Genomic DNA, 22661 nt, shown 5'->3' on the forward strand with positions numbered 1-22661 from the left:
CGGGGTTCTGACCTTGCCCGGTGGGAGCTGGGCGGGATCGGACCTTAGGGGGCGGGGACTGTGCGGGGGTGGGGCGCTCCAAGGGGCCTGGCACAGTGGCTCAGGGGCGGGGTTTTAGGGGGTGGGACTGGGGCTGGCCCGGAGACCTGAGGGAGCTGGGGGTGGGGGGCTAGTTTTTGCAACGGCTAAAGGCCTGCGGGTTTATTATAAGGCGGAGCTCGGCGGGAGAAGTGAGGGCTAGAGCAGAGCCGAACGCAGAGGAATCGGCTATCTGGAGCGGACTCCGGCCGGTGGACCCTGCAGTCTTCGCCTAGGACAGTAGTGCGCTGGGCGGGCGCCCAAGGGAGCAGAGCACAGCGCAATCAGCAGAGCCAGCCCGGATCTCCGCTCAGTCCCAGCCCGGACCCGCGCAGCCCGCCGAGCTCCCGCCGCCGGTCTGGACAGCATGAGGCGCGCGGCGCTCTGGCTGTGGCTCTGGCTCTGCGCGCTGGCGCTGCGCATGCAGCCGGCGCTGCCGGTGAGTGCGGCGCGAGGCCGAGCTGGGAGGCGGTGGGTAGCCGGAGCTCACCACCTAACGCTGCCGGCAGCTGCACGTGGAGGGGGAGGGGAACGGGGACTTCTCGTTCTAGCCCGGCGGGTCCTGGGACGGTGAACCCCGAAATCAGGGCTCGCGTCCCAATTCCCTCCGCCGTCCGTTGGCGCCACTCGGATCCCGCCGCTCCGGGTGCCCCGCGTTCAATTATGTAAAATGTCTCCACATGTGTTGGAGTCCCCCTGCCCGCGGCGGCGTCCGGGCCTCCCACTCCCACCACCCCCGTCGCTCTCGGCCCCGCGGCGGCCCGGCCTCCGCCAGTGACCTGGAGGGATGTTGTGATCGCGGCCACAACGTCCCTTCTGAAGATCCTAATTCAAACCAGATCAGGGCTTGCGCGCCCGGTGTCGCCGAGCCCAAGCTCAGGGTGGTTTGCGCCGAGGCAAGTTTGGGCTCAGCGAAGCCGAATAGGAAGCTGGACCAGGGTTGCGCCGCGACTCTGGCGGGTAGCCGTGGGGTCCTTGGGCTTTCCCCTGGCTGCCGGAGGTGAGCTCGACAGAGCTGGCAGCGGGAGGTTCCGGGAAGTTGGCCTCGGAACGCTGGAGATCCGAGGAGCATAACTTTTGAGCGGCTGAAGTTGTGTTGCCCATGGAGAGCGCGTTCCTGTGCCCGGCACGGCCGAGGGGCGAGAGAGCCTTCCACGCGAGTGGACCTCGGATCCGTTCTCCCCCTCCCCCGATTCGGCTTTGTGCTGAAGCTGCGCGGAGGGAAGGCGGGTCCCTTGGCCCGCCCAGTAGAGTCGCGGGGAAAGAGGGACAAACGTGGAGCTCGCGGCCGAGGGAGGCCTTTGGATGGGATGCAGCGTCCACCTTTGGTGGAGGTCTGTCTTCTCTAAAGAGGGACGTGGCCGACGAAGAGCTCCAAGGGTCCCTAGAAAGTGGCTCTCCCGCCCCAGCCGCCGGCCGCTAGCCCGCCTTCCCCAATGGGGGCGCTTTGTTCTCGGCCCCTGTAACCTTTTGCTGGGATCCGCCCCGCAGCGCCGGCTCCTGACGTGGGCAGGGTGCTGGGTCGCCGCCAGGTGTCAGCGCTGGCCGCCGGGTGCCCACTCCCCCAGCCCTGGCACAGGGTGCGGGAGTCCCAGGGGTCTTCTGGGAGGGCTGGCTGGGCCACCCCCTGGGAGGCAGAGGGGTGGGAGTTGCGGTGCCAGCGGTTCTTCCCCTTCCGGAAGTGGCGATCTCTCGACACCACATCTGGACAGCTGGACTTCCCTAGCTCTTGAAAGGGAGGCACGTGGACAGGGAATGAGGGTAGGGCACGGGGTGGGGACCTGGGCCCTGTACTTCCAGTGTGGCATCTGTTCAATATCCTCTCCCAGCATTTCCCTCTATGTTAGTAGCTGCCAGTTAATAAGTGCTTCGGGGTTTGGCTCCCCAGGTAATGTAGGTACTGTCGTTTTTTGAGGCTAACATGTAAAGCGTCTTGGTAGCTTTCCAGGTGACTTGTGCTTTTGAGCACTCTGAAGTCCAAGAGAGGTCCAGATTCCCAGAAAAATTGCAGATATGAGTTGGACTGTGTTGTGTGGGGTGCTGTGCTGGGGGAACTAGGGAGGGATAATGGTTTCCAAGCTGAGTCTCTAGTGCACTGCTTTCAGGTCCAAGAAGTTGCTCTCGAGGGTTGTGGTTTTGTGGGACTCAGAGTATGCCTGGAATCATAGTTACCACTCCAGAAAAGAAGTGGAGGCGCTTGGTATACTTCCCTGACCCTCCTGGCATTACCTCCTGCTTCTCTCTCCAGGCCCAGGATGGGGCCTAAGTAGGGGCTGCAAAGGTGGGATACTGTGCCAGAATTGTGAGGGGTGGTTCTTTTCCGCCTGCCTTGGGTTGAGGCAGACATTCCTGTGAGCTGGCATCTCAGGGGGCCTGTTACTACTGGGGAGGCAGCTGGAGATGGTGACTCCCTATGGACCGTGTGTCCTGGAGTTTCCTGCTTTCTGAGTAGGGGCAGATCCTGCAGTAGGAGACACTGTTTTCCACCCAGAAACTTCAAAACTGTAGGGAGACACAAGGCCCAGGAGGCAGGAGTCTCAGGGGAAAGGAGGGAGGGAAAGTCCTTAGAACTGCAGTTCTGGGAAGGCCTCTTGGAGGAGGGGTTTGAGCTGAGCCCCAAAGTACTGCCTGAGTTTGGGATCAGACTCCAGCTTGGAGCACAGGTGTTTTTGTTTTGTTTTGTTTTGTTTTTTCTTGTTTTATAAAGTTTAGTTTGTTTTCTCTTTCCCAGCCCTGCTGCCCTCTCCCTTTTACAATGAATGTCCATGTTTGGTTAAAAGTGGGTGCATAAAGTGTCATACCTTCCCATAGGCCCCACTCTCCCATAGTCCCCTCCTCCTTTTTCCTGAAAGAAATGAGAGAGTTGAGATTTGCTTAAAACGGGATAAGTTGCCTAGACCTGGCCCTCTCCAAAGGAAGGCTCACTTTGGCTCCTGTGGGAAGCAGGTCAGAACCCCCCAGGGGACCAGTGAGGTGGGGAGCCACTGACTGCTGGGTGTCTTGATTTTGAATGGCCAGGGGAGGCTGCTGGGCTGGCGGTAGCTCATAGCCATTCCCCAGGGACCGAAACAGGTTTGTTTAAAAAGTCTATGTGTGTGTGTGTTTCCCGTGATCTTTTGTTTCTGTCATGTCAGAAAAATGGCTTGTTCTGTAATAGTTATTTGCTATTTTTCTCTTTCTCTCTTCTCCTCTTGAAAGGCATAAAATCCCTTTTGCCTTAATTATGGGGACCAGTAGAGACATTTCCCCACAGCCTGGGAGGGGGCGGGGGAGGCACTGGCTGCCTTGCCTGGGCTCAGCCTTGTAGAGGTGATGTCACCGCTGGCTGGCTTCAGCTCCCCCGAGAGGGTGGGGCCAGTTTAAGTTTCTACCTGTGGCTCTTGATGGGTTCCCATAAAATCTTATTAACACACATTGGTGAGGCTGGGGGAGAGGAGAGGGGCCTGGAAAGAATGACTGGAAAGCCTGATTTTTGCAGTGTTTTATAGAAGGATCTTTTCAAATGCAACAGAATTTTGGATTCCTGAAAGCCCTTGAGAATGAGGTGCCCTTGAGATCCAGGCTTTTTCAGTGATTTAAATCACTTTTTCAGTGATTTAAAACAAAGTATTCTTAGTTTGGGCAGGACTCTGAAATATGTATAATTCCCTTCCTTTATCAATAGCAACAACAAAATGTTAGACATAATTTAATCTCCTCTGGATGCCAGGGAACCAGGTTGTGGCACAGTCTCCCGGGCCTACTGGTCTCCAGAGGGCACTGTGCCCTGGTACCTGGTGGCCACTAGTTGCTCTGTTTTGAATTCTGATCTGGTCTTTTTCTTTTTCAACCCCTGTGTGATAGCCAGAAGTGACATTGGTATGCCTGAGTACAGCAGCTTTTCTGTTCGATTCTAATTTGTTACTCTTTTCCCAGGAGTGCTGGGAAATTTATCAGATTAGTTAGAATTATATCCAAGACAAAGGTTGGAGGCTCTTGAGTAAGGGGCTCACCTGTGAATGACCTCCATGAATTCAGTGTCCTTCCTGGAACTCAACTGGGATCTCTGTAGAGCAGTGACAGATGGCAGAAAGAAGGTGTTACTTTCCTCCTATAGGACCCCCCTCCCACCCCTGCAATCTAGAGCAACAAAGAGATGCTGATTAGGTGAGGTACTTAGGGATCTCTCTTAGAGGAGAGAGATGAATGGAAGAATGGTCTCTTGGATCTGCCTCCTCTGATTTAATCAGTTTGTTAAATCAGATATTGTCCGTTTTGTATTGGGAATTAAATCCAGGGGCATTTTACCACTGAGCTGCATCTTCAGCCCTTTTTTAAAAATTTTTTAAAAATTCTTGAGACAAGGTCTTGCTAAGTTGCCTAGGGCCTCACTAATTTGCTGAGGCTGGCTTTCACTTTACCATCCTTCTGCCTTAGTCTCCTGAGTTGCTGGGATTATAGGGGTGCACCTGGCAGCCTGGTTTAATCTGTAAGTGAATTGTCAGTCCCAGGTAGCCTGGACTGGTGAGGCTAGCTTACTTTATGTCCTGATGAACAAGGGCCTTTGTCTTTTAGCTTTGACTGTGACTCTTAGTTTTGATTCTGTCTCCATCTCCTTACGTTTGTGTGAGTTTGTTTCTATATAATTTGCACCCCTACTGTTTTGGCCAGGCCCAGAACAGTTTGGGACCAGGCCGAGCCCCAGGACCCAGTCTCAACTCTGACACTAATTTACTACATAATCTTGGGTGAGTCACTTTCCAAGTCTTGTCCTAATCTCTAACACGGACATCATAATACCTGTTCTCCCTGTCCTCATTCTGTCATTTGTGTGTTCATTTCATAATGGATGTGTGAAAGTGCTTTGTAATAAAAGTGCCCAAGGAAAGTGAGCTGTCGATACAATTAAGGTTGCCTTTTCCTGGGTGCCTATTGGAGAATGCTTGGTTCTTTTCCTAGATTCTTATTCCTTCTTTCCCAAGCCTTTATAATATATGTCATTGCCCCACTTTTTGCATAAGGAAGCAAAGGCCTGTGATGACGAGACCCTCCAAGGAGCGGAAGAACAGAACTAGGATTTTTATACATGTGGTCTGGAATGGGGTGCTGGAGCTGGGGCCTACACAGGCTTATGTCATTGGTACCAAATAGCCTGTTTGGATGGTGCCCTCGTGCCTGTCCCAGGCAGTGCCAGCATCCTGGGTATGGGGAAATAATTGCAGAATTAGTAGGTCTCCTTTTAAGGCTGGGAAGTGGATACCATGGCACAAGTGGGGTGACCAGAATCCAGGACTGTTGGCCTCTATACCACATTCACTTTTGGTCCCTTCCAATGCCAGCTCCCACTAGGGGAGTAGCCACATGAGGAACTGGTCATGATTCCCTAGTCCTGGAACTGACAGTTTTCTGACTGTCCACTTTTTTTTCAGCCAATTTTGGAATCTTGGGTTGACAGTCCTCTGAGGCCCTGCCTTCAGTGTGCCCAGGGAGAAGTAGTAAGAGTAAGGAGTCTATGGAAGAAGGGCTTTGGGCACCAGGATCATGAACCCTGGAATAAAGTCAGAACAGTGTCAATTCCTGCTCAGCTGTTCCAGTAGAGGTTGGGTTTGGGGTGGGAATGTGCATTCTGGAATCTTCCACAGAGTGTGACATGAATGCCCTGACAGGTGCCAGGAGAGGGCAGGAATATGTATATCCCTCACCACGAGGAGGTATGTTTGGGGTACAGACCATAAAGATGAGGCCCTAGAAGTGAGACCCTGACTCAGGGTCACTTCAGTAACCAAGCAGTCCAGCTGCAGGCGGACTTTGGAAGCCCCTGCACAGCTGTCCTGAAAGGGCTGACTATCTGTGTGATGTGCTGCTTCTGCCTGCCCTCAGGAAGCTTACAGTCAGGTGGGGCAACAGTACAGGGAGGTCGACAGCATTCCCAGGCCCAACACAGGCACACCAGGTCGTCTCTCAGTGGTCAGTGTGGGGGTGGCCCAGAGGAGGGGTGAGCACTGTCATGCCCTGCCTGGGTGAGGGGTCAGAGGTCTGGCAGGGCCTATGAATATGGAAGCCAGGTGAACACATCCCAGGGAGCCTGCAGTGCTCACTCACTGAATTAAGAGAGGGGCAGGGTGGTGGGTCTGCTCCTCCACGCAGTCGTTTGCCCAGTGATCCTTCCTGTTGACTTGTGAACTCCCAGTCTTCTGGATATGTCCCTCCTACCCTTGGTCCCTCTTCACACTGGGAGCCCTTAAGGGTCTCCAGCCTCCTGACATTTATGGCTCTGTGGGCTGCCTAATTATATGTAGAGGATGCGCCTCCAGCCCTGGGAAAACTTCTTTGCCTAGTGACTCACCTGAGGCTGCAGCCCCACCAGGGGCCTTGTGTGCACATGTGTGTGTGGGGGTTGCAGCCATGCTGGCCTCTGCCTGGGCAGTTCCCATGCCCTCTCCCCACTGGGCTTTCCTGCATGTTCAGCTGTGGTCGGAGCTTTGGGGGAATCTGGTCTTCAACTTCTTTCCCAGAAACCAGGACGCTTGCTTCTCTCTTGCTCCCTGCCTGCTGTCTTTCCTCTTTTTAATGGCAGCTCTGACACTCTGTGTCCCTGGCTTAGAAGTCTATGGAAGTCATTCCAACAGAGAAGGGCAGCTGGGACACCTGTCCTTCCTAGTTCCAACTTTGCCACCGACTCTGTGTGGCTAGGACAGGCCATTGCTCCTCTAGGCCTGTTTCCCAATGTGCTCAGTGGCTTCTTTCCCTCCTTCAATTCTGAGAGCCACATGGTTGCAGAGAGACCTTGTCCTGGAAAGGATGAAGGTGACACTGAAGAACTTGATAGTTCTCTACCATTATTCCTTCTGGGGACTCAAGAGGGAGAACTAGCTGCCCCTGGTCTCTGTAGCATGGACTGTGCAGTTAGGCTGCTTGGAGGGGTGACTTGGCGCTCAGCGTGGGAACCAGGGTGGACGGCAGCCCCTGAGCAAGGTCAGGCGGGGGCGGGGCGGGAGATGTTCTCTGCACACGCCCAGGCATCCTGGCACCTGCCCTGAGGTCCGCTCATCAGCAGGAATGAAAGCAGTGCCGGGCAGGTTGGGGCAGCGGGCAGGCGGGCGTGTTTATCGTTCCACTCATCAGCTGAGTCATGGTGCCAGGCCCACGGGTCCTCCCTGGAGACTCACCCAACCAGCCTTGACCCACTGGAGCCCACTGTCCTGGGAGGCACAGTTGAGGGCCCCGGGGCTTGGCTTCCAGCCTGGCCCGGCTTCTCCACTGTAGAGTGGCTTTGGACGTGGGTCTCTTTGATCCTTTGTGTGAAATGAGGAAAGGAGGCTGAGAGGCAGAGGAGAGGTCACGATGCTTGTGTTCATGACCTCTCATGGTTATGACATGTGACTGGTGGCTGTCTGTGGGGGCTACTTCTGCTTCTTCAGGAGGAGTCTGCTCGGTACTGGGGGGTGTTCGTGAGCCCTGCCTGATTGAGCCAGATGTAGGGTCCCACCTGTGCTGGCCACGCAGCTTCACACCTGGCCCAGGGCATGCACGAGGAGAGGGTGCTTATCACTGGAACCCAACTGGACAGTTGGCCTCTGCAGACAGGCCTGAAGGGCATGACAATGAAAGACACTCTCGACTCAGCCTCGTTCCATGCCAGAAGAAGGATTTTGTCCCAGAGCCCCACGAGATAACAGCTTCCACCCAGGAGCGTGGGCTGTAAAGCAGGTTGTTTGTTGAACCTCAAACACAGGTTGCTTTCTGGCCATGGAAATGTTTGGGTAGGGGTCTCCCTGTTGGGGTCAACAGGAGCTGCAAGGTGGCCAGGCCTACTTGGGACTACTCCTGGACACTACTGACTAATCCTGGGCACCACTGATCTCCATGACAGTAAGAAAACCCTCCCAGCCAATGATGGCAACTGGAACTCATAGTCTCTTCTACTTGGGGCTACTGGTGCTTCTGTGGCCACATGGGTCCCCCTGTCTTCTCCACTAAGGTAGTTGCCTGGGCTTGGATGCTTTGAAAGCCCAGTCTGGGGTCCAGATGCCTTGGAGCTGGGCAGATGGAGGGGACCTAGAACTGGCAGACTAAGGAGACAGAATTCTGGCTGTAGGTCCAGCCTGAGTGGGTAGGGTGAGGATCACCCCTGCCCCCCAGGGTGGAATGTGAGAAAGAGGGAGGAAACTTCCAGAAGCTGGGGTTTTTGGTGTCCATTTGTGGCATCCAGCATGTGCTGGTACCAGGAGGTCCTGGAAAGACCTTTAGGCCCTGGGCTCTGGATTTACTGTTTCCGTGCCACCCATACTATTGGTGGCTGCGGATGCTTCAGAGGCCTGACCTGGTTGAGGACTTGATTGTGTTATCCCCATGGCAGAGCCACACAGTGAGTGGCTCTACCCTCCTCTCCAGCAGCATCTCAGTACTCTGCCCAGGAAGCTCTCTGGGCCTTGGAGATTCCATTGCCCAGGAGTGTTCTAGAAGAATATGGAGGTGAGATTCGGGCTTAGGAGGCCCTAGGCTGCCGGCTATCTCAGGAGCTGCTAAGACCATGTGGCAGCTGATGTCATTCCAGCTTCCCTGTTGCAAGCTGTGGGGGTGTGGTGCTGCTGTCGGGTGACCAGTTTCTTCCAGGATGAGAGTGGGGAGGACCTCGGTCTGCAAACCTTCAGGCTGGCCAGGGCCTGCCAGCTTGGCCGGATGGCCCCCTGTTTGGGCTGCACAAGTCCTCAGGCTGTCTCCACCTCCCTGCCCTAATCTCTGTAGGCACTCTGTGGGGACCTGGGACTGTGGGGCAAACAGAGGTGATTTTCCCAGGGGCAGGCCTGGGTGTTGTGGAGCCGGGGAAGCTGGCCTCTTAAGTCCCCGTGAGTGAATCTGAGGCAGGACTGGCATCCTGGCTCAGGGAAGTGTGAGGAACAGAGAGCTCTGGGACTGGACACACAGTGGTTGCTTGGGCCACGTGCCTTTCCTGCAAAGAGCAGTCACCTGGGCCTGGCTGCCTATGTCTGCCTATCTTTGGGGATCCCAACCTAGGGATTGGGCAGGTGAGGGGACCAGAACTACCTTGCTAGTTTGCCTTGGTTAGTCCAGACCAGGTTGGGTGGTGAGAGGTGTTGGGTGGAATCTGGCTCACCTGGGTGTCTTCCAGGCCTCCTCATTTCCTCTGTAGTCTTGGGCATAATTCTTTTCCCTGCTAAGCCTCAGGCCTCAGTTTCCTCATCCGTAAAATGGAGTGAGTTTCTCATATCCTGCCTGAGAGGGTTTTAGAAAAGATTTAAAGAAGTAACACAGTATGATGGGCAGCCCCTTCCCTGCCTGGAGCAATGGGGGAGGTTGAGATTCGCCTGCTGTGAGGAGAGCCGCTGTGGCTGGTGGCAGGGGGGCAGTCATTCTGTGTGAATGGCCTGCTAGTCCTGCCCCAGTGGTGCTGATGTAACAAATTCTGCAAACATGGCTTTTGCCCCTTCTCGGAAAACCTGAGCCTGTTTCCAGGACTGGCTCCTGACCTGAGCCATGCAGGCTGGGCTGGCAGATGGGAGGAGGCCAGGTAAACCCAGAAACTGGGGCACCGGGGCGGGGGCTCCGGCCAGCCCAGCAGGGCCCCAGCTCTGGGGCATGGTGGCCTGTACCTACAACTTCGGACTAAAGTCTGCCCTGCAGAAGAGCCAGGTTCTCTGTGGACGCCTTTGTAGCTGGCCAGGCTACCGGCTGGGAGGGCCCTCCTCTGTGCTGCTCCAGTGCAAATGATGGCTGCTCTCCTCCAGCCCTGTGAGAGAGCGGCTGGTTAAGAGCGAGCCTGCCTGAGCAAGCCTGCCTGGCCTCTCTCTGCCCCTGTGGCAGTATGCCCTTGAAGTGACAGTCCCCTTCGCCTTAGCTTCCTCATCTGTAAGATAGGTGTGGTACTAGAATTGAAAGTGGTTGTGAAGGTAATTAATTCAGGAAAGTGCTTAGACCAGTTCCCGGTACATAATACTCAGTAGCCCAGGTTAGACCCTTAGGATCTTCTCCCACCTGCTGATTGACCTGGGGTCCTGGGCAGGGTGTTATTTCTGATTCCCTTTTCTGGGGTCACTGAGCTGCTAAGACCAGGGCTGCCTCCCCACCCCCCATTTCAGCCATCTCAGCACTGAATGCAGATGCAGGGGGCTGGTGCGGGGGGTGCTGGGAGTTCAGCCTGGCCATGTGAGCAAGTGCAGACCCCTCAGGAGGGCGAGGTGCTGGAGGAAGGGCCCAGGGTGCTTTGCTCCCCTCTGTGCTGTGTCCCCCGCCTCCCATTGCATAGCCTCCACAGAAGATCCTATTCAGTCTCTACTACTCAGGCCAGAAGGTGCCAGCCCCACCCTGCTGTGAGGTCCCTTTGAGGATACTGTGCCCTTCTGTGCCTCTCAGCAGCCTTAGTACCTCCACTCTCTGAAGTGTACTTTATCTGAGAGGCCGAATCCCAGACGAGCCTAGTGTTCTTCTGCACATGGGAGGAAAAGCCACAGACATGTGGCTCAAAGGGAATTGAGTCTGTCATTCCTGGGTGTGGTGGTGTTGTCATTCACATGCTGATAAAGGTTAAAAAATTTGCACTTGGCATCTTCTAGCCTCCCTTTTGTTATCCTTTCTGATCCTCCGTAGCTCCTACTCATTCCCAGTGCCCCAGTTCCAGAATCACCCTTCCCCCACAGGGAGCTGATTTATGCTCTAGTGTGAACAACTAGCACCCCTCAGTCTCCCAGAGACACCTTCGTTTCCCAGGGGATACACTGAGAAGACGGATTTTGGTGATCAAGTTGAAACGTCCCCCCACCCCCTGGCACACACACACACATACCTAGAACCCTGCTTGGCTGCAGGTGTGTTGAGAACTGCAGTTTCTACCTCTGTGAAACTTGAGAGTACTTTATTTAGCCAGTGCAGGGGAAGAATGTCCCTAGAAGTCCATATGCCACAGGTGTTGGTCCCTAAGCCCTGTAGAACCTAGGGACTGATCAGGTAGATGGCAGTTCTTGGAGCCTTCCTGGGGGCTGGTTGGTCTTGCTTAGTTCGTTAGGGCAGCCACGGCTGGGGAGGGACCGCGCTCTCCAGAGGCCTTGGCAGCCCCCTCTTTCCTTGTAGGTTGCCAGTTGCCACCCCCAGAGGCTCCTTTATTTGGGACACCTGCAGTATCCTTCCTACGCCACAACTCTTTTGGGGAACTGAGAGATAGGATACCGAGTTGGTGTCTCTGTCCTCCACCTGCCCACTGTGCATCTGCCCACCGCTGAGCACCATATTTGTGTTTTAATGCCCCTGCGGTGGCTATTGTGCCTGCCTGGCTGCCCCTGGAGGGTGAGTCTGGACTCCCCATCTGGAGAGCACTGGAAGAGTAGAAGCCACTGGAACCTCTTGCCACCATTTGACCAACCCCCTCCATCCCCCATTGTGTAGATGGGCAACCTGAGGCAGTGTTGTGCAAAGGTCACCCATAGGTAAGGACACAGCCCAGACGACAGTCCCATTTTCCCTGTGCTGGTTCTTATTCTTTCCCTGGCTGTCTCCTGGTGGTCAGTGCCAGGGGTCCCTGAGGAAGGATGGCCTGGGGCTCCCTCTCAGGAGCGCAGCAGGCGTTCTGCTGCCTGGGCCTGGGCCTGGGCCAGGCGGCCTTGCTCCCTGCCAAGTGAAATCTCGCCCTGCCCTGCCTGGCCTGGCTGGGTTCTGGCAAGCGGGGAGCAGCCGGGGAACTGGTCTTCCAGGCCCGCAGCTCCACACCCAGCTCTCAGCTGGGCCTGTTCTGAGACTAGTCCTGGCACGTGGGCTGCACGGAAGGCGCCAGCTCCACAGAGGGTGGGACCAGAGGGCTGGGGACAACACTGGCCTGGCATGGGCACCAGGGCTGGCATTGGGCTGCCAGGGTCACCTGCCTCCCCAGATGGCCCTGGCCCCTCAGAGCAGCCGTGCAGTGCAGGGGAAAGGGCCAGGGCCTTGACCTCCCATCTCATCTCACACCAAAGGGCAAATGCTGTCAGCAGGGGGTCTTTAAAATCCAGCACCGAGCTTGTCCCTCCACCATGGCCCTTCCAGGAATCTTGCAGGACAGTGAGGTATCTGTCTCAGAGTGGCAAGGCAGGGACAGCTGGGTGTGGGGAACTGGATGTGAGCCCAGGGAGTCCCAAGAAAGGTGGTCTTCCCAGTGAAAGTGCCACTGGGGTGGGGCCTTGTGGGTGCCAGTGTCCCACGTTCTTCAGCAAGGCTGTTGACGCCTTCCCTGTACCTGTCTACCTGTTCCCTGGCCCCCGCCCTGGGCCGGGCCCATCACTCCTGCCTGTCATCCTAGGCAGGCCGCAGCTTGACTGTGGTGGAGACAGTGAGTTGATAAATCCCTGTGCCTGTCAGCCGGAAGTGCTGGTGCTGCCTTGAGGCACCCACAGCGTCCTTCCCTCCTGGGTGTGGCTTGGGGGGGTGTCTTGAGGCCCAGGTCAGGAGACTGGCCTCAGCAGGCCTCCCTGGAAGGCCTCCCTAGCTCCCAAGTTAGAGACAAGCTTCTCCAAGTCTCTGGGGCCCTGGGTTGTGGTCCTACCCCGGGCAGGTCTGTGGTCTCCTTGTCACCATCCACTGCCCTGCCTGGGCTGTGAGAGCTGGGAAGCAGTTTAGGATTATCCAACCAAGCCACTTCTGTTTCTCACCTGGACAGGGGGTCCAAAGATGTGGCTGCCCAGGGCACCCAGCCTGGACAGATCTGGCACTTTCTCTGAGACCCTTGTTAAAGATGCTTTGGAACCAATTGCTTCAGCCAGGACTAGAGGAGAGGGTGCAAGTGACCCCCCACAGAGGGAGCGAGGTAACCAGCCCCATGCCTCAGGACACCAGGGGCCTGGAGGGCCGCAGTGGGGAGTGGTATTTTGCAACATTCTCTGCCCCCACCTCGCCCATGGCTCTGAAAGGCCACCCCAGGGCCTCGCAGTGGTGCTGTCCTTGGGGCACAGCCCTCACCCTTGGGCCCACCTGGGTCTATTCGCTCAGTGGGGCTTTCTTCCTGGTTCCAGCTGGGTGGCTGTGTCAGGGCAGCAGGAAGGTGGGCTGGGCAGACAGCTGCCTGGGAGACCAAGGCTGACCCCGTTTGGTCCCTGGTGGACACGAGTCTCAGCCCAGCTTCAGGACAAAGGTTCTTGCCTTCCTTTGTGGGGACCTGTGGAAGTGGGTCCCTGCCGCCCTATGGTGAGGGGACTGGGCTGGCACCATGGCTCTGTCAAGAGGGAGGTTATTAGAAGTGCAGAAGGAGTGCTGGGGCCTTCCCAGGTGGCTCGTCTCTGGCACTTGTTTATGGGTCTCCGTCGCCGTTTGTTGCCTTGCCTTTGAACACTGGTCTTGGTCAACAGACCTGAGTGGAGATGGTGCCTCCTCCGGCCCCCAGCCTTGGCCCTCTGGGTGCTGCCTTTCCTCTCTAGACTGCTGTTCTCAAAGTGCAGCCCACGGAGCCCCTGCGGGACCTGGGAGCTTCTTAGTCAGCCTCTGGGGTTGGAGCTCAGGAGACTTCATTTGGCACCGTCTCCTAGAGACTCTTAGGGACCCTGGACACAGGTGGTGGTTCAGTGTCACCCTCAGCCATTGTTGCTCTTGTGAAGTGTGTATGAGGTGGGGGGTGAAACCAGCTCAGACACCCCATGACTGTGAAGTCTGGGGAAAGGGGCAGCTGTATCTTAGATTCCCAGATCTGACCAAGAAACTGAGGTAGCTAAAAACAACTTCTGAAACACGGTTTGAAGGCTCCTGAGGAGTTTGCTGAGTCTCAATGGGGCGGAAGTGAGGGCTGCTTATTCTGGGGTGACGCAGGGCCCACCTGCCTTTTGACCCTGAAGCCTGGGTTCCTGGAACAAGCCTAGGGTCCTACAAGCCCCAGAGCTAGTATCACGTCCACAGAATTCAGGCTGCTGGGAATGACTGTAACCCGCTCCTTTGACAAGGGCAGCTCTTTGTCCCTGGTGTTGTGACTAATGGGACTTGTTGAGTCAGTGACTCGGCTCCCACCCACAGAAGCCGGGTTTCATTACCCCACTGGGGCAGTTACGGCCAACCCACGTTGAGCCGTCCTCCCTTTTCCACTTAGGATGCACGGGCTCCCAGGACTGCCTACGTGAGTGTCTTGCACTGACGTTATCTTATCCTCTCCTGGGCCTGGTTGGGGGCCCAGGCTCTGCAGCTCCCTCTTCCTGAAGCCTCTGGAGTGGGACTCCTAAGTGTGTGCTCTGCGGGGCTGGGACCTCTGCCAGACTGGGACCAGACGTCTCTTACCCTGTTTGCTCCCCAGAGCCCCTTGGATGATGGTCCTAGGTCTTTGAAGTTGAGAACCCTATTTAATATCAAAATCTCCTTATCTTCTTACATGCCGTTGTAGATTTAGGACACAGGTTGGAAAAGGAGCACAACCCTGTGAAATGATTGGTGCTTTTTAAGGAATTTGTGTTTTATCCATCACTAAATCAAGTTGTAGGTGACATGTTAGTGTTTGAGGATGCCGGCTGGAAACCACAGGCCTTTGAGCCTGGTGGCTGCAGGGTGATAGGGTGGGAGGCGGATGAGCGACCTCTGTAGTTAGCAACTGTGTCCACCAGAGTCCCTTGTCTTGGGGACACCCACTTGATACACTGGCTTGTGACACAGCTCAGGTGCCTTCATGCCCAAGATGTTCTGGCAAGTGCTATAGTATAGACTGCCCCTCTGCCCCGGGCACCCAGGGCAAGGTGTTCCCTATACTTGGAGATTGCCAAGGAGGGTGGTCCTCTTTCTGGCCAGTGTGGGGGTGGGAGCTGGCAGGAGATGGCTTCAGGCTGCCTTCTTGAAACCTCCTTGCCAGCTCTCTACCCACAGACTCCGGATGTGCCCTTGGGCATGGCTGGCAGCAGGGATGAAGACTCTCTCCATGACCCCAATCTGCTCCCCACCATCCCTCTGCACCTCTCAGGTGTGGACTGGTACCTGGGTACCTTCAGCCACTGGGTGGGGGACTGGTATTGAGGATTGAACCCAGGAATCCAGGGTGCTCTACCACTAACCTACATCCCCAGCCCTTTTTATTTTTAATTTTGAGATGGCCTTGCTAAGTAGCCCAGGCTGGCCTTGTACTTGGCATCCTCCTGCCTCAGCCTCCTGAGTAGCTGGGATTACAGGTGTAACACCACCGTGCCTGGCATGAAATCTTAGCCACATTACCTTAAAACTATTTGGCTCTCCTGGGGAAGATGACCTTTAGGGCCAGAGAGCAAGAAAGATGGCAGTGAGAAGAGCATAAGTAACACCAAAAGTGTGTGGACACTTGCTGGCTGGGTGGCCTTGGGCAGGTCCCTCCTCCTTTCTGAGGCTGAGCTCCATATCTGTCTAAGATGCTAATCTCAGTCCTGTAGGTGGGTTGTAGAAATCAAAGAGTAATGGGCGGGAAGTGTTTCCAGCCGTAGGCAAGGCCTCCTGCCTTCACACCCTGTCTCCTGCTGGACCGGAGCCCTGACTGGGCCTCTTGCCAGTGTCCTCCCCACATAGCCCCGGGGTATGGCCAGAGCCTGCCTGGCTAAGACAGAGCTGGGCCCACCATTCTCTCACCCCCTGTGGCCGGGTTCCCTGTGTCTGCCCTAGGATTCCCCAGTTTCCAGGTGATCCAAACCTCCTGGCTTTGGGTTTTCAAGCCAGTGGGCTTCCAGGGGCTGTGCTGCGCTTTGAGAGATCAGAACGTGTGGCAGCCCACACTTTCCTCACAGCAGAGTTTGGTCTATGGACAACTGACTTCCTTCCCACAGAGGTGAAATATTAGGCCAGCTTGGCTTTTTGCCTCCCCAAAGAGCAGGAGCCCCAGCTGAGCCCACCTGTCCCCTGGGCAGCAGTCAGGTGAGAGGTGACGTGGAGGAGTCCCTGGTGAGGCCTTAGTGGTGGGGGTCTGTTGCAGGCTGGGGATGAAACCAGAAATCACACCCAAAACTCAAGAGTTAGCCCCACCTTGGTCGTCCACATTTAAATTCAGCATTTTCTGCTAATTTCCCTCCCTTATCTGAGATACTGTGGAGAAGGTCACAGCGGGAGGGGACATGGGTCATTAGGGAGCCCCTCCCCTTAGTGAAAAATAGAGGCCCAGAGAAGAGATCAGCTCCCCGCCAACCCCACCAACCCCAGGGAGCTGGTTTGCTGGCTTCAGTGGAGAAAAGGTTTGCTTAAGAACTTGTTGTGTAAACAAGATGGAAGAGGGATAAGCCAGTAGAGCCAGAGGAACAAATTGTTGCTAGACCCAGAATCTTATCTGGCCCTGGTCTCTTGGGAAACTGTTAACCTGTTGGGGCTTCTTTGTGTAGGTGAGAGGCTGGCCTCCCTGTGTTCCCCTGGGCTCAGGGCGGTGCCTACAGGGTTGTACTGGGCCCCAGTGTGTGTGTGTCTTCTTGGCCTGCGCTATCTTATCTGCTGAATGGGTCCTGGACCCCATGACTCTGGCTTCTACTGGAAACTTGCCTCTCTTTACCATCAGGCTTGTCTGCTTGGAGCCCTGAACCTCTCCGCAGTCTGGAGCTTTCTCTCTAAAGGAGGGAATCAGGGCATCAGGAGAGGGTGGGGCAGAGGCTTTGGGTGAGGGTATAGCTGTGATCTCCACATCTGCATCTGCCTGGTGGACGGTCTTGAAACACCACCTGGGATGGCATAGACTGGGTATAGTCTGATGTGGGGTCAGGGGGTTGGACTGTGACTGTTTTTTGTGGATGGGCCACCATGGGCTGTGACTCTACTTGTGGATGGGCCATGACGGACTCCACTATTTCTTCTTGATGGAACAGAAAGGCCCTTCTAGAGTGAAAACCTTGCTCTTGGGGGAAGGAAGATACAGTTTTGCTTTTGTACTTTCAAAGGAAGTTCAGCATTATTTTTAGCCTCACGGTTTCTACATGTGACTAATGTGTCCCTTGGACCTGAGCTCCTAGCTATGGAGCTTCTGCCTGGTCCAACTCAGCCCCAGGGCTGCCTCATGAGGCCACAGGTCTTGTCTGTCCTTTTCTCCTCTCCCCACTGAAGAGTGAGGCCTTGGGCCTGTGACCAGGACTGGTGAGCCTCTTGGTCTGAGGTGACTGTACTCTTGGAGCCCAATCTCGGGTGGGCCATTCTGACAAGCTGTGCAGAGGCTGTTGGTGAACTGGCCCCTCTTGCCCGCTTCTCATGAAACCTCATCTACTTCCATCCTGCCCTCCGTCCAGATAGGGCTGCTGGCTCTAGAGGCTGCCGTGGGCCCCAGGATCCTTCCTCCTCACGTTGAGTGACTCACTCCCTAGTTAGAGCTTGGCCCCAGTGGGGGCACTTACTGTTAGATTCTTTACTTGCATAACCTCACTGAATTTTTGCCACAGTCCTAGACTATAGATGTTACTATTGGCCCATTTTATAGATGGGGAGACTATAGCCATAAGAGGTTTGATGACATTTAATAAGTGGCAGAACTCCAGGGGTCTCTAAAGCTCTTGTGCTGCACCATGGGGTTCTGCTTCTTTATTCATTCTGTTGGATTTAGTGAACTGGGTTGTTTGGGTTCAAATCTCGCTGCTGAACTGGACCCTCACAGCTACCCTTTCTGACCTCTGATTATTTATCTTGAGCCAGTGTTGGAGGAAGACATGATCCTGACTTTCTGCCTCCTCCAGATGCCCAATCCCCAGTCCTGCAGGTCAGCCCCTGCCTTAGGAGCTGGCCGTGTGTGTACCTTGACACCTACAGCCTTTCCAGGTTGGAGTAGGGCAAGGCAGGCCACTTTTTGGGGGCTGCTGTTGGCAAAGAGGTCTTGTCCCAGGCCCATTGCCTTTCCTGCAGAGCCCCTTCCAGATTATTCTCAGCTGAGCCCAGCCTGAGGGGTACTCTGTCCTTCCTTCTCCAAGAAGGACAATACCCAAGAAGGACAATATCCTGACTTAGAGGGCCAGGACCCAGTCCTTGTTATGGATAAGAAAAATGGGCTTAATGGCCAGGCCTGGGACTGCCTGTGGGAACAAAGCTCCTCGGTGAGATAGCTCCCTGCTGTGCCCGGCCCTGACAAAGGCCCTCACACCTGCAGGCGTTTGTTCACACACTGGTGTCCAGCACATCTTCAGGCTGCTTTTCTGAGTCCAAATTGTCTTGGGATTGTTCCTGGGGCTCATGAAGCTCCCTAGCTGATAGCCCCCAAGACCTGATTCTTAGTGTGGCATGGGCCACCATGGGCTGTGACTCTTCCTTGTGAATGGGCCACCATGAATGGACTATTCAGTCAGTCCTGATGTGGTCCCATGGGGTGACAGCTGTGTTTGTGGCACAGCTTTCTGTTCTTCTGAGAGATGGGATGTGCAGGGAGAAGCAGATGGCTGCTCAGCCGAGGGCCCCGGAGCCCCCTGTGGGGGCTTCCTACCTGCACAGTGTGTGCTGTGCGGGGTGGCTGAGGCCACTCACCTGTCTAGAACAGGGACCCTGGGACAGCACGACTCCCACCAGGCCTCCCCTCATAACCTCTTACGATCCTTTTCCAGCAAATTGTGCCCACAAATGTGCCTCCTGAAGATCAAGACAGCTCTGGGGATGACTCCGACAACTTCTCTGGCTCAGGTGCAGGTGAGCCCTCTCCCTGTTTCCTCCCAGCTGGGTCAGGAGGGTGATGCTGAGTGAAAGAATGTCATTTGTGCTTCATGGAGCTCCAGGGAGGCGAAGTGCAGGCCCCAGGGCTGCCCACTGCAAACAGGCACGTCCCCTTTGGAACCACCCTTTGGAAGGCTCGTTGACTCCTGCAAGCCTTTGTGTTTCTGTCTGTGAAATGGGCATAATACCTTGACCACAGGGTTGCTGGGAGCTAAAAGGCAGCTCAGGGCCTGCTAGGTAGATCTTTCAGTCTCCTTTCCTGTTTCCCTTCTCCTGGGAGAGAGAAGTCCTGAACTGAAGAAGTCCTTATAGAAGAGGCAGCTCTTTGCGACCTCAGAAGAGGCCTGAAAGCTCAGAAAGGAGGCTGAGGCATGAGTAGGAAAGGGGCCAGGGTGGTAACCCGAGAGCTGGGAGGTGGGATACTGGTGTCTGCTCTTGGAGCCTGAACCCTTCTGGGGAGAGGGAAGGGTGTGTGCACTGGGGTAAGGCTCTTGTGCCCCCACAATGGTCATGTCATGGAAAAGCTCCTTCCCAGGTGACCCTGGGATCTTTCTGGTGGCTCCTGGAGGCCAAGCTGTCCCCAAGGCAGGGGCAGGGAAGGGCCGCTCTCCTCTTCTCTTTTCCAAATTGAGTTTTCCTTCAGCAGTTTTCACCCTAGGGACTCAGCCTCTGGAGAGGGAGGATGGCTGCTCGCTGGCTGGGGCGTCCAAGCCTGAGTCTTGCCCAGGCACCCACCCGCCTCCCAGCCTTAGTGGGGCTGGGCTATGCGCTCTGGGGCCTCTCTCACCCTGACACGCTCTGCCTTTGGCCCTGCAGGTGCTTTGCCGGATATCACCTTGCCCCGGCAGAGCCCATCCACCTGGAAGGACATGTGGCTCCTGACAACCACGCCCAGGGCTCCAGAGCCCACTGCCAGGGACGCCATGGCTGCCTCCACCTCCGTCCTGCTGGTGGGAGAGAGGCCCAGAGAGGGAGAGGCCGTGATCCTCGCAGAAGCCCAGCCTGACCTCACTGCCCACAAGGAGGAGACCGCCCCAGAACCCAGGGAGACCACACAGCTCCCGACCACTCAGCGGGCCTCAACAGCCAGAGCCAGCACTGTCCAGGCACCTGCCACCTCTCATCCCCACAGGGACATGCAGCCTGGCCACTATGAAACTTCAGCTCCTACAGCGCCTGACCAGCCAGACTCTCATATGCCCAGTGTGGAGTCTGGAGGTGCTTCTACCACTGAGAGGACTGCTGAGGATCAGCTTCCAGCAGGAGAGGGTTCTGGGGAGCAGGTGAGCAGTCTCTGTGTTCCCAGGACATTGGGTGGCCCCTAGTGCCTGGCACCTGGCAAGCCTAAAACCCTGTGTCCTGTGAGCACATCATGATTCCCATCATGAGGACAAGGTCACAGAGTCCCACGTTCTTCCTGCCCCCCCCCCCAGGGCCTCACCCAGAGGAGGGCAGACTAATTATAAGACCAGAGACAAAGAGTCCATAAAGGTCACTCCAGAGGGGGCCCCCAGACTTACACAGGGGTACAAGTTCTACTGAGTCTTGTTTTTTGTCTTAGAGTGGTGTGATCATTTTATACTTTACACTAAAAATGAGCCTATTTATTTTCATACAAAAATGTGTGCTTTGTGTCACTTGAGGTAACAGCTGTGCCACAATCCAGCCAGGGCCCAGGGTGATATGGCAAGTCCAGGATGGGGTGTGTCCCAGTGGGTAGCAGTGGAGACCAGACAGGCAGGAGGTGCTTCTGGGTTTGGAGGCCACTGTGGCAGTGGCCCCAGCTCAGCCTGGTACGTCCCCTCCCTTAGGACTTCATCTTTGAAGCATCTGAGGAGACCACAGCTGTGGTACCAGTACAGCCCGACCACCGGAATCAGCCCCCCGTGGATCCAGAGACCACAGGGGCCACAGGGGCCTCACAGGGCCTCCTGGACAGGAAGGAAGTACTGGGAGGTGAGTCTGCCCTGGGGTGAGTGGGAGGGGGCAGACTGTGGCTCTGGGTGGACCTGAGGCTGTGCTGTGCTGCCTATAATGGGAGGGGTTGCTGCCGAACCCAAGGAGCTGCTGAGCTGAGTTATCCCCTGTCCGCCTTTCCTAGGGGTCATTGCCGGAGGCCTGGTGGGGCTTATCTTTGCTGTGTGCCTGGTCGGTTTCATGCTGTACCGGATGAAGAAGAAGGATGAGGGCAGCTACTCTTTGGAGGAGCCGAAACAAGCCAACGGCGGCGCCTACCAAAAGCCTACCAAACAGGAGGAGTTCTATGCCTGAGAGGAGCATTTGTCCCCATTGCTCCCTGCCACTCACTAGGCCCCCACTTGCCTCTTCCGTGAAGAACTGCAGGCCCTGGCCTCCCCGCCACCGTGCCACCGCCCCAGCACTCTGCCCTCGGGCTGCTCCTGCCCATGCAGTCCTTGGGTGTCCTGGGGGGCTCACTCTGCTTCTTCGTCTTCTGCCTGGAGGTTTGGGCGCAAAGGGTTTCTCGCATCTGACCTTTCCACCACAGCCACACCTGGTGTCCCGCCATTCTGAGTTGGCTTCTCCAAATTGGAGCAGCCCCTCCCAGATCCAGCTCTGGAGAGAAAGGGGCCCCACTGCTTTGGACCTGGATGGCCCACTGTGGCTGGAAAATTCTGGGGATGGGGCTTCGGCTGACATACCATAGCACTTAGTAGGGACAGCAGGCTTGGGCGTGGCCGCCTGGGCTCGGGGGCAGAGTTCAGGGCTCCATGGGAATTCACTTTGCATTGTGGGGAGGTCTGATTTAGATATCGACTTGTTTTTGCACACGTTTCTTCTAGTTTCTCTGTCCATAGCCCCAGTAGACTTTGTTACTTCCGAGGTAAGTCAAGTCAGTTGATTCGGTCGCCCCCAACTTGCTTCCCTAATCTACGTTCAGGAGAGAGCATCAGGGTTAAGAAGACTTTGTTTTTGTTTGTTTGTTTGTTTGTTTGTTTGTTTGTTGTTTTTAAAGCTAGGAGAACCAAATCTGGAAGCCAGAATGTAGGTCTCATTTGTGAGTTGTCTCTGTGTTTGTCACTCATGTGTGCGACAGGGTCTGGACTACCTGTTTGGTGGCCCCATTTTTGGTGGTCCATTGCTGGGCTGGCCAGTCCAGGCTGCTTGCAGTAGGGCAGCCACCTCTTCTGAGCAATCATGCCTGTATCCATGAACTCAGGACCACACCTGTGGCCTGGGCCACTGTGATGTTGGAAGAGCCTTCATGAGAATTTGATCCTGGGGCTCAGGCTGGGGATGGAGGGCAAGGACTGTGGGGCAGGTGGAAGAGTGGGAGGGGGCAGAGACCCTCCTGCCTTTGGCACCATCTCTGGGGGATGCTTTCTCCTGGAAGTTGACAAGAGCCATCTGTGCAGAGATGGCATAGGCCCCTCCATCAAGAACCAAGTTCACCTGAAGCTCCTGTAGCCCCTGCCCTGGGCGGAGTCAGGAATGTTTTCCAGAGAGTGATCGTCTTTTGCTTTTGGCAAAACTCTACTTAATCCAATGGGTTTTCCCTGTACAGTAGATTTTCCAAATGTAATAAACTTTAATATAAAGGAGTCATGTGAACTCTGTGGCCTCTGCTTCTTCTCTGGGCTGGTTGTGTGGATGTGTCCAGCCTTTTCTCTCTGAATGTGGGTGGTTTCGGGAAGCTGGGCCTAGAGGCTGTGTGCCTTCGTGTCTCTGAGGGGAGGGATCCAGGTCCAGAGCCTCTCTGGTTTGTTTTTTTGTTTTGGCTAAAATTCTTTTAGAGGTGGGTAGGCTCGGCCAAAGGTCTCTAAGGCCATGATGTAAATCCTTCTGAAGGGCTAACATAGCCAGACAGCACACAGCTTGACCTCTGAGGCCACTGGCCTCCGGCAGAGGTGTGGATCTAGGCCCTCTTTGAGGACCTCAGGCAGCCCTTCTCCTGCACCTCTGCTAGGACAGGGCTCCCGAAACTCCCGTCCTTGCTTATTTAACTTGATGACTTTCCAGTTGCTCTGTGGCCACTCTGGATTGAGCTACTTTGCACCACCAAATGAAGGGGA

The 22661-nt window shown here is 55.6% G+C and overlaps 1 protein-coding gene across 1 annotated transcript; it reads left to right on the forward strand.

Annotated features, from left to right (window-relative positions):
• The first annotated feature begins 170 nt into the window (after positions 1–170).
• SDC1 (syndecan 1) lies at positions 171–22175 on the forward strand. Its single transcript, XM_081264865.1, has 5 exons — positions 171–517; positions 18525–18606; positions 19447–19913; positions 20442–20586; positions 20732–22175. The coding sequence occupies exons 1-5, from the start codon at positions 446–448 to the stop codon at positions 20899–20901; spliced, it is 936 nt and encodes a 311-aa protein (XP_081120991.1). The 5' UTR covers positions 171–445; the 3' UTR covers positions 20902–22175.
• The last annotated feature ends 486 nt before the right edge of the window (positions 22176–22661 follow it).

The sequence above is a fragment of the Spermophilus citellus genome (assembly GCF_964194105.1).
Source record: "Spermophilus citellus genome assembly, chromosome: 13".
In the NCBI taxonomy this organism is placed as follows: Eukaryota; Metazoa; Chordata; class Mammalia; order Rodentia; family Sciuridae; genus Spermophilus; species Spermophilus citellus.

Excerpts from the sequence above, each read along its gene's own strand:
- SDC1 (XM_081264865.1), top strand. The coding sequence starts at position 446 with ATGAGGCGCGCGGCGCTCTGGCTGTGGCTCTGGCTCTGCGCGCTGGCG. Across the intron at positions 518-18,524 it reads GCATGCAGCCGGCGCTGCCG|CAAATTGTGCCCACAAATGT; the intron begins GTGAGTGCGGCG and ends ATCCTTTTCCAG. Across the intron at positions 18,607-19,446 it reads CTTCTCTGGCTCAGGTGCAG|GTGCTTTGCCGGATATCACC; the intron begins GTGAGCCCTCTC and ends TTGGCCCTGCAG.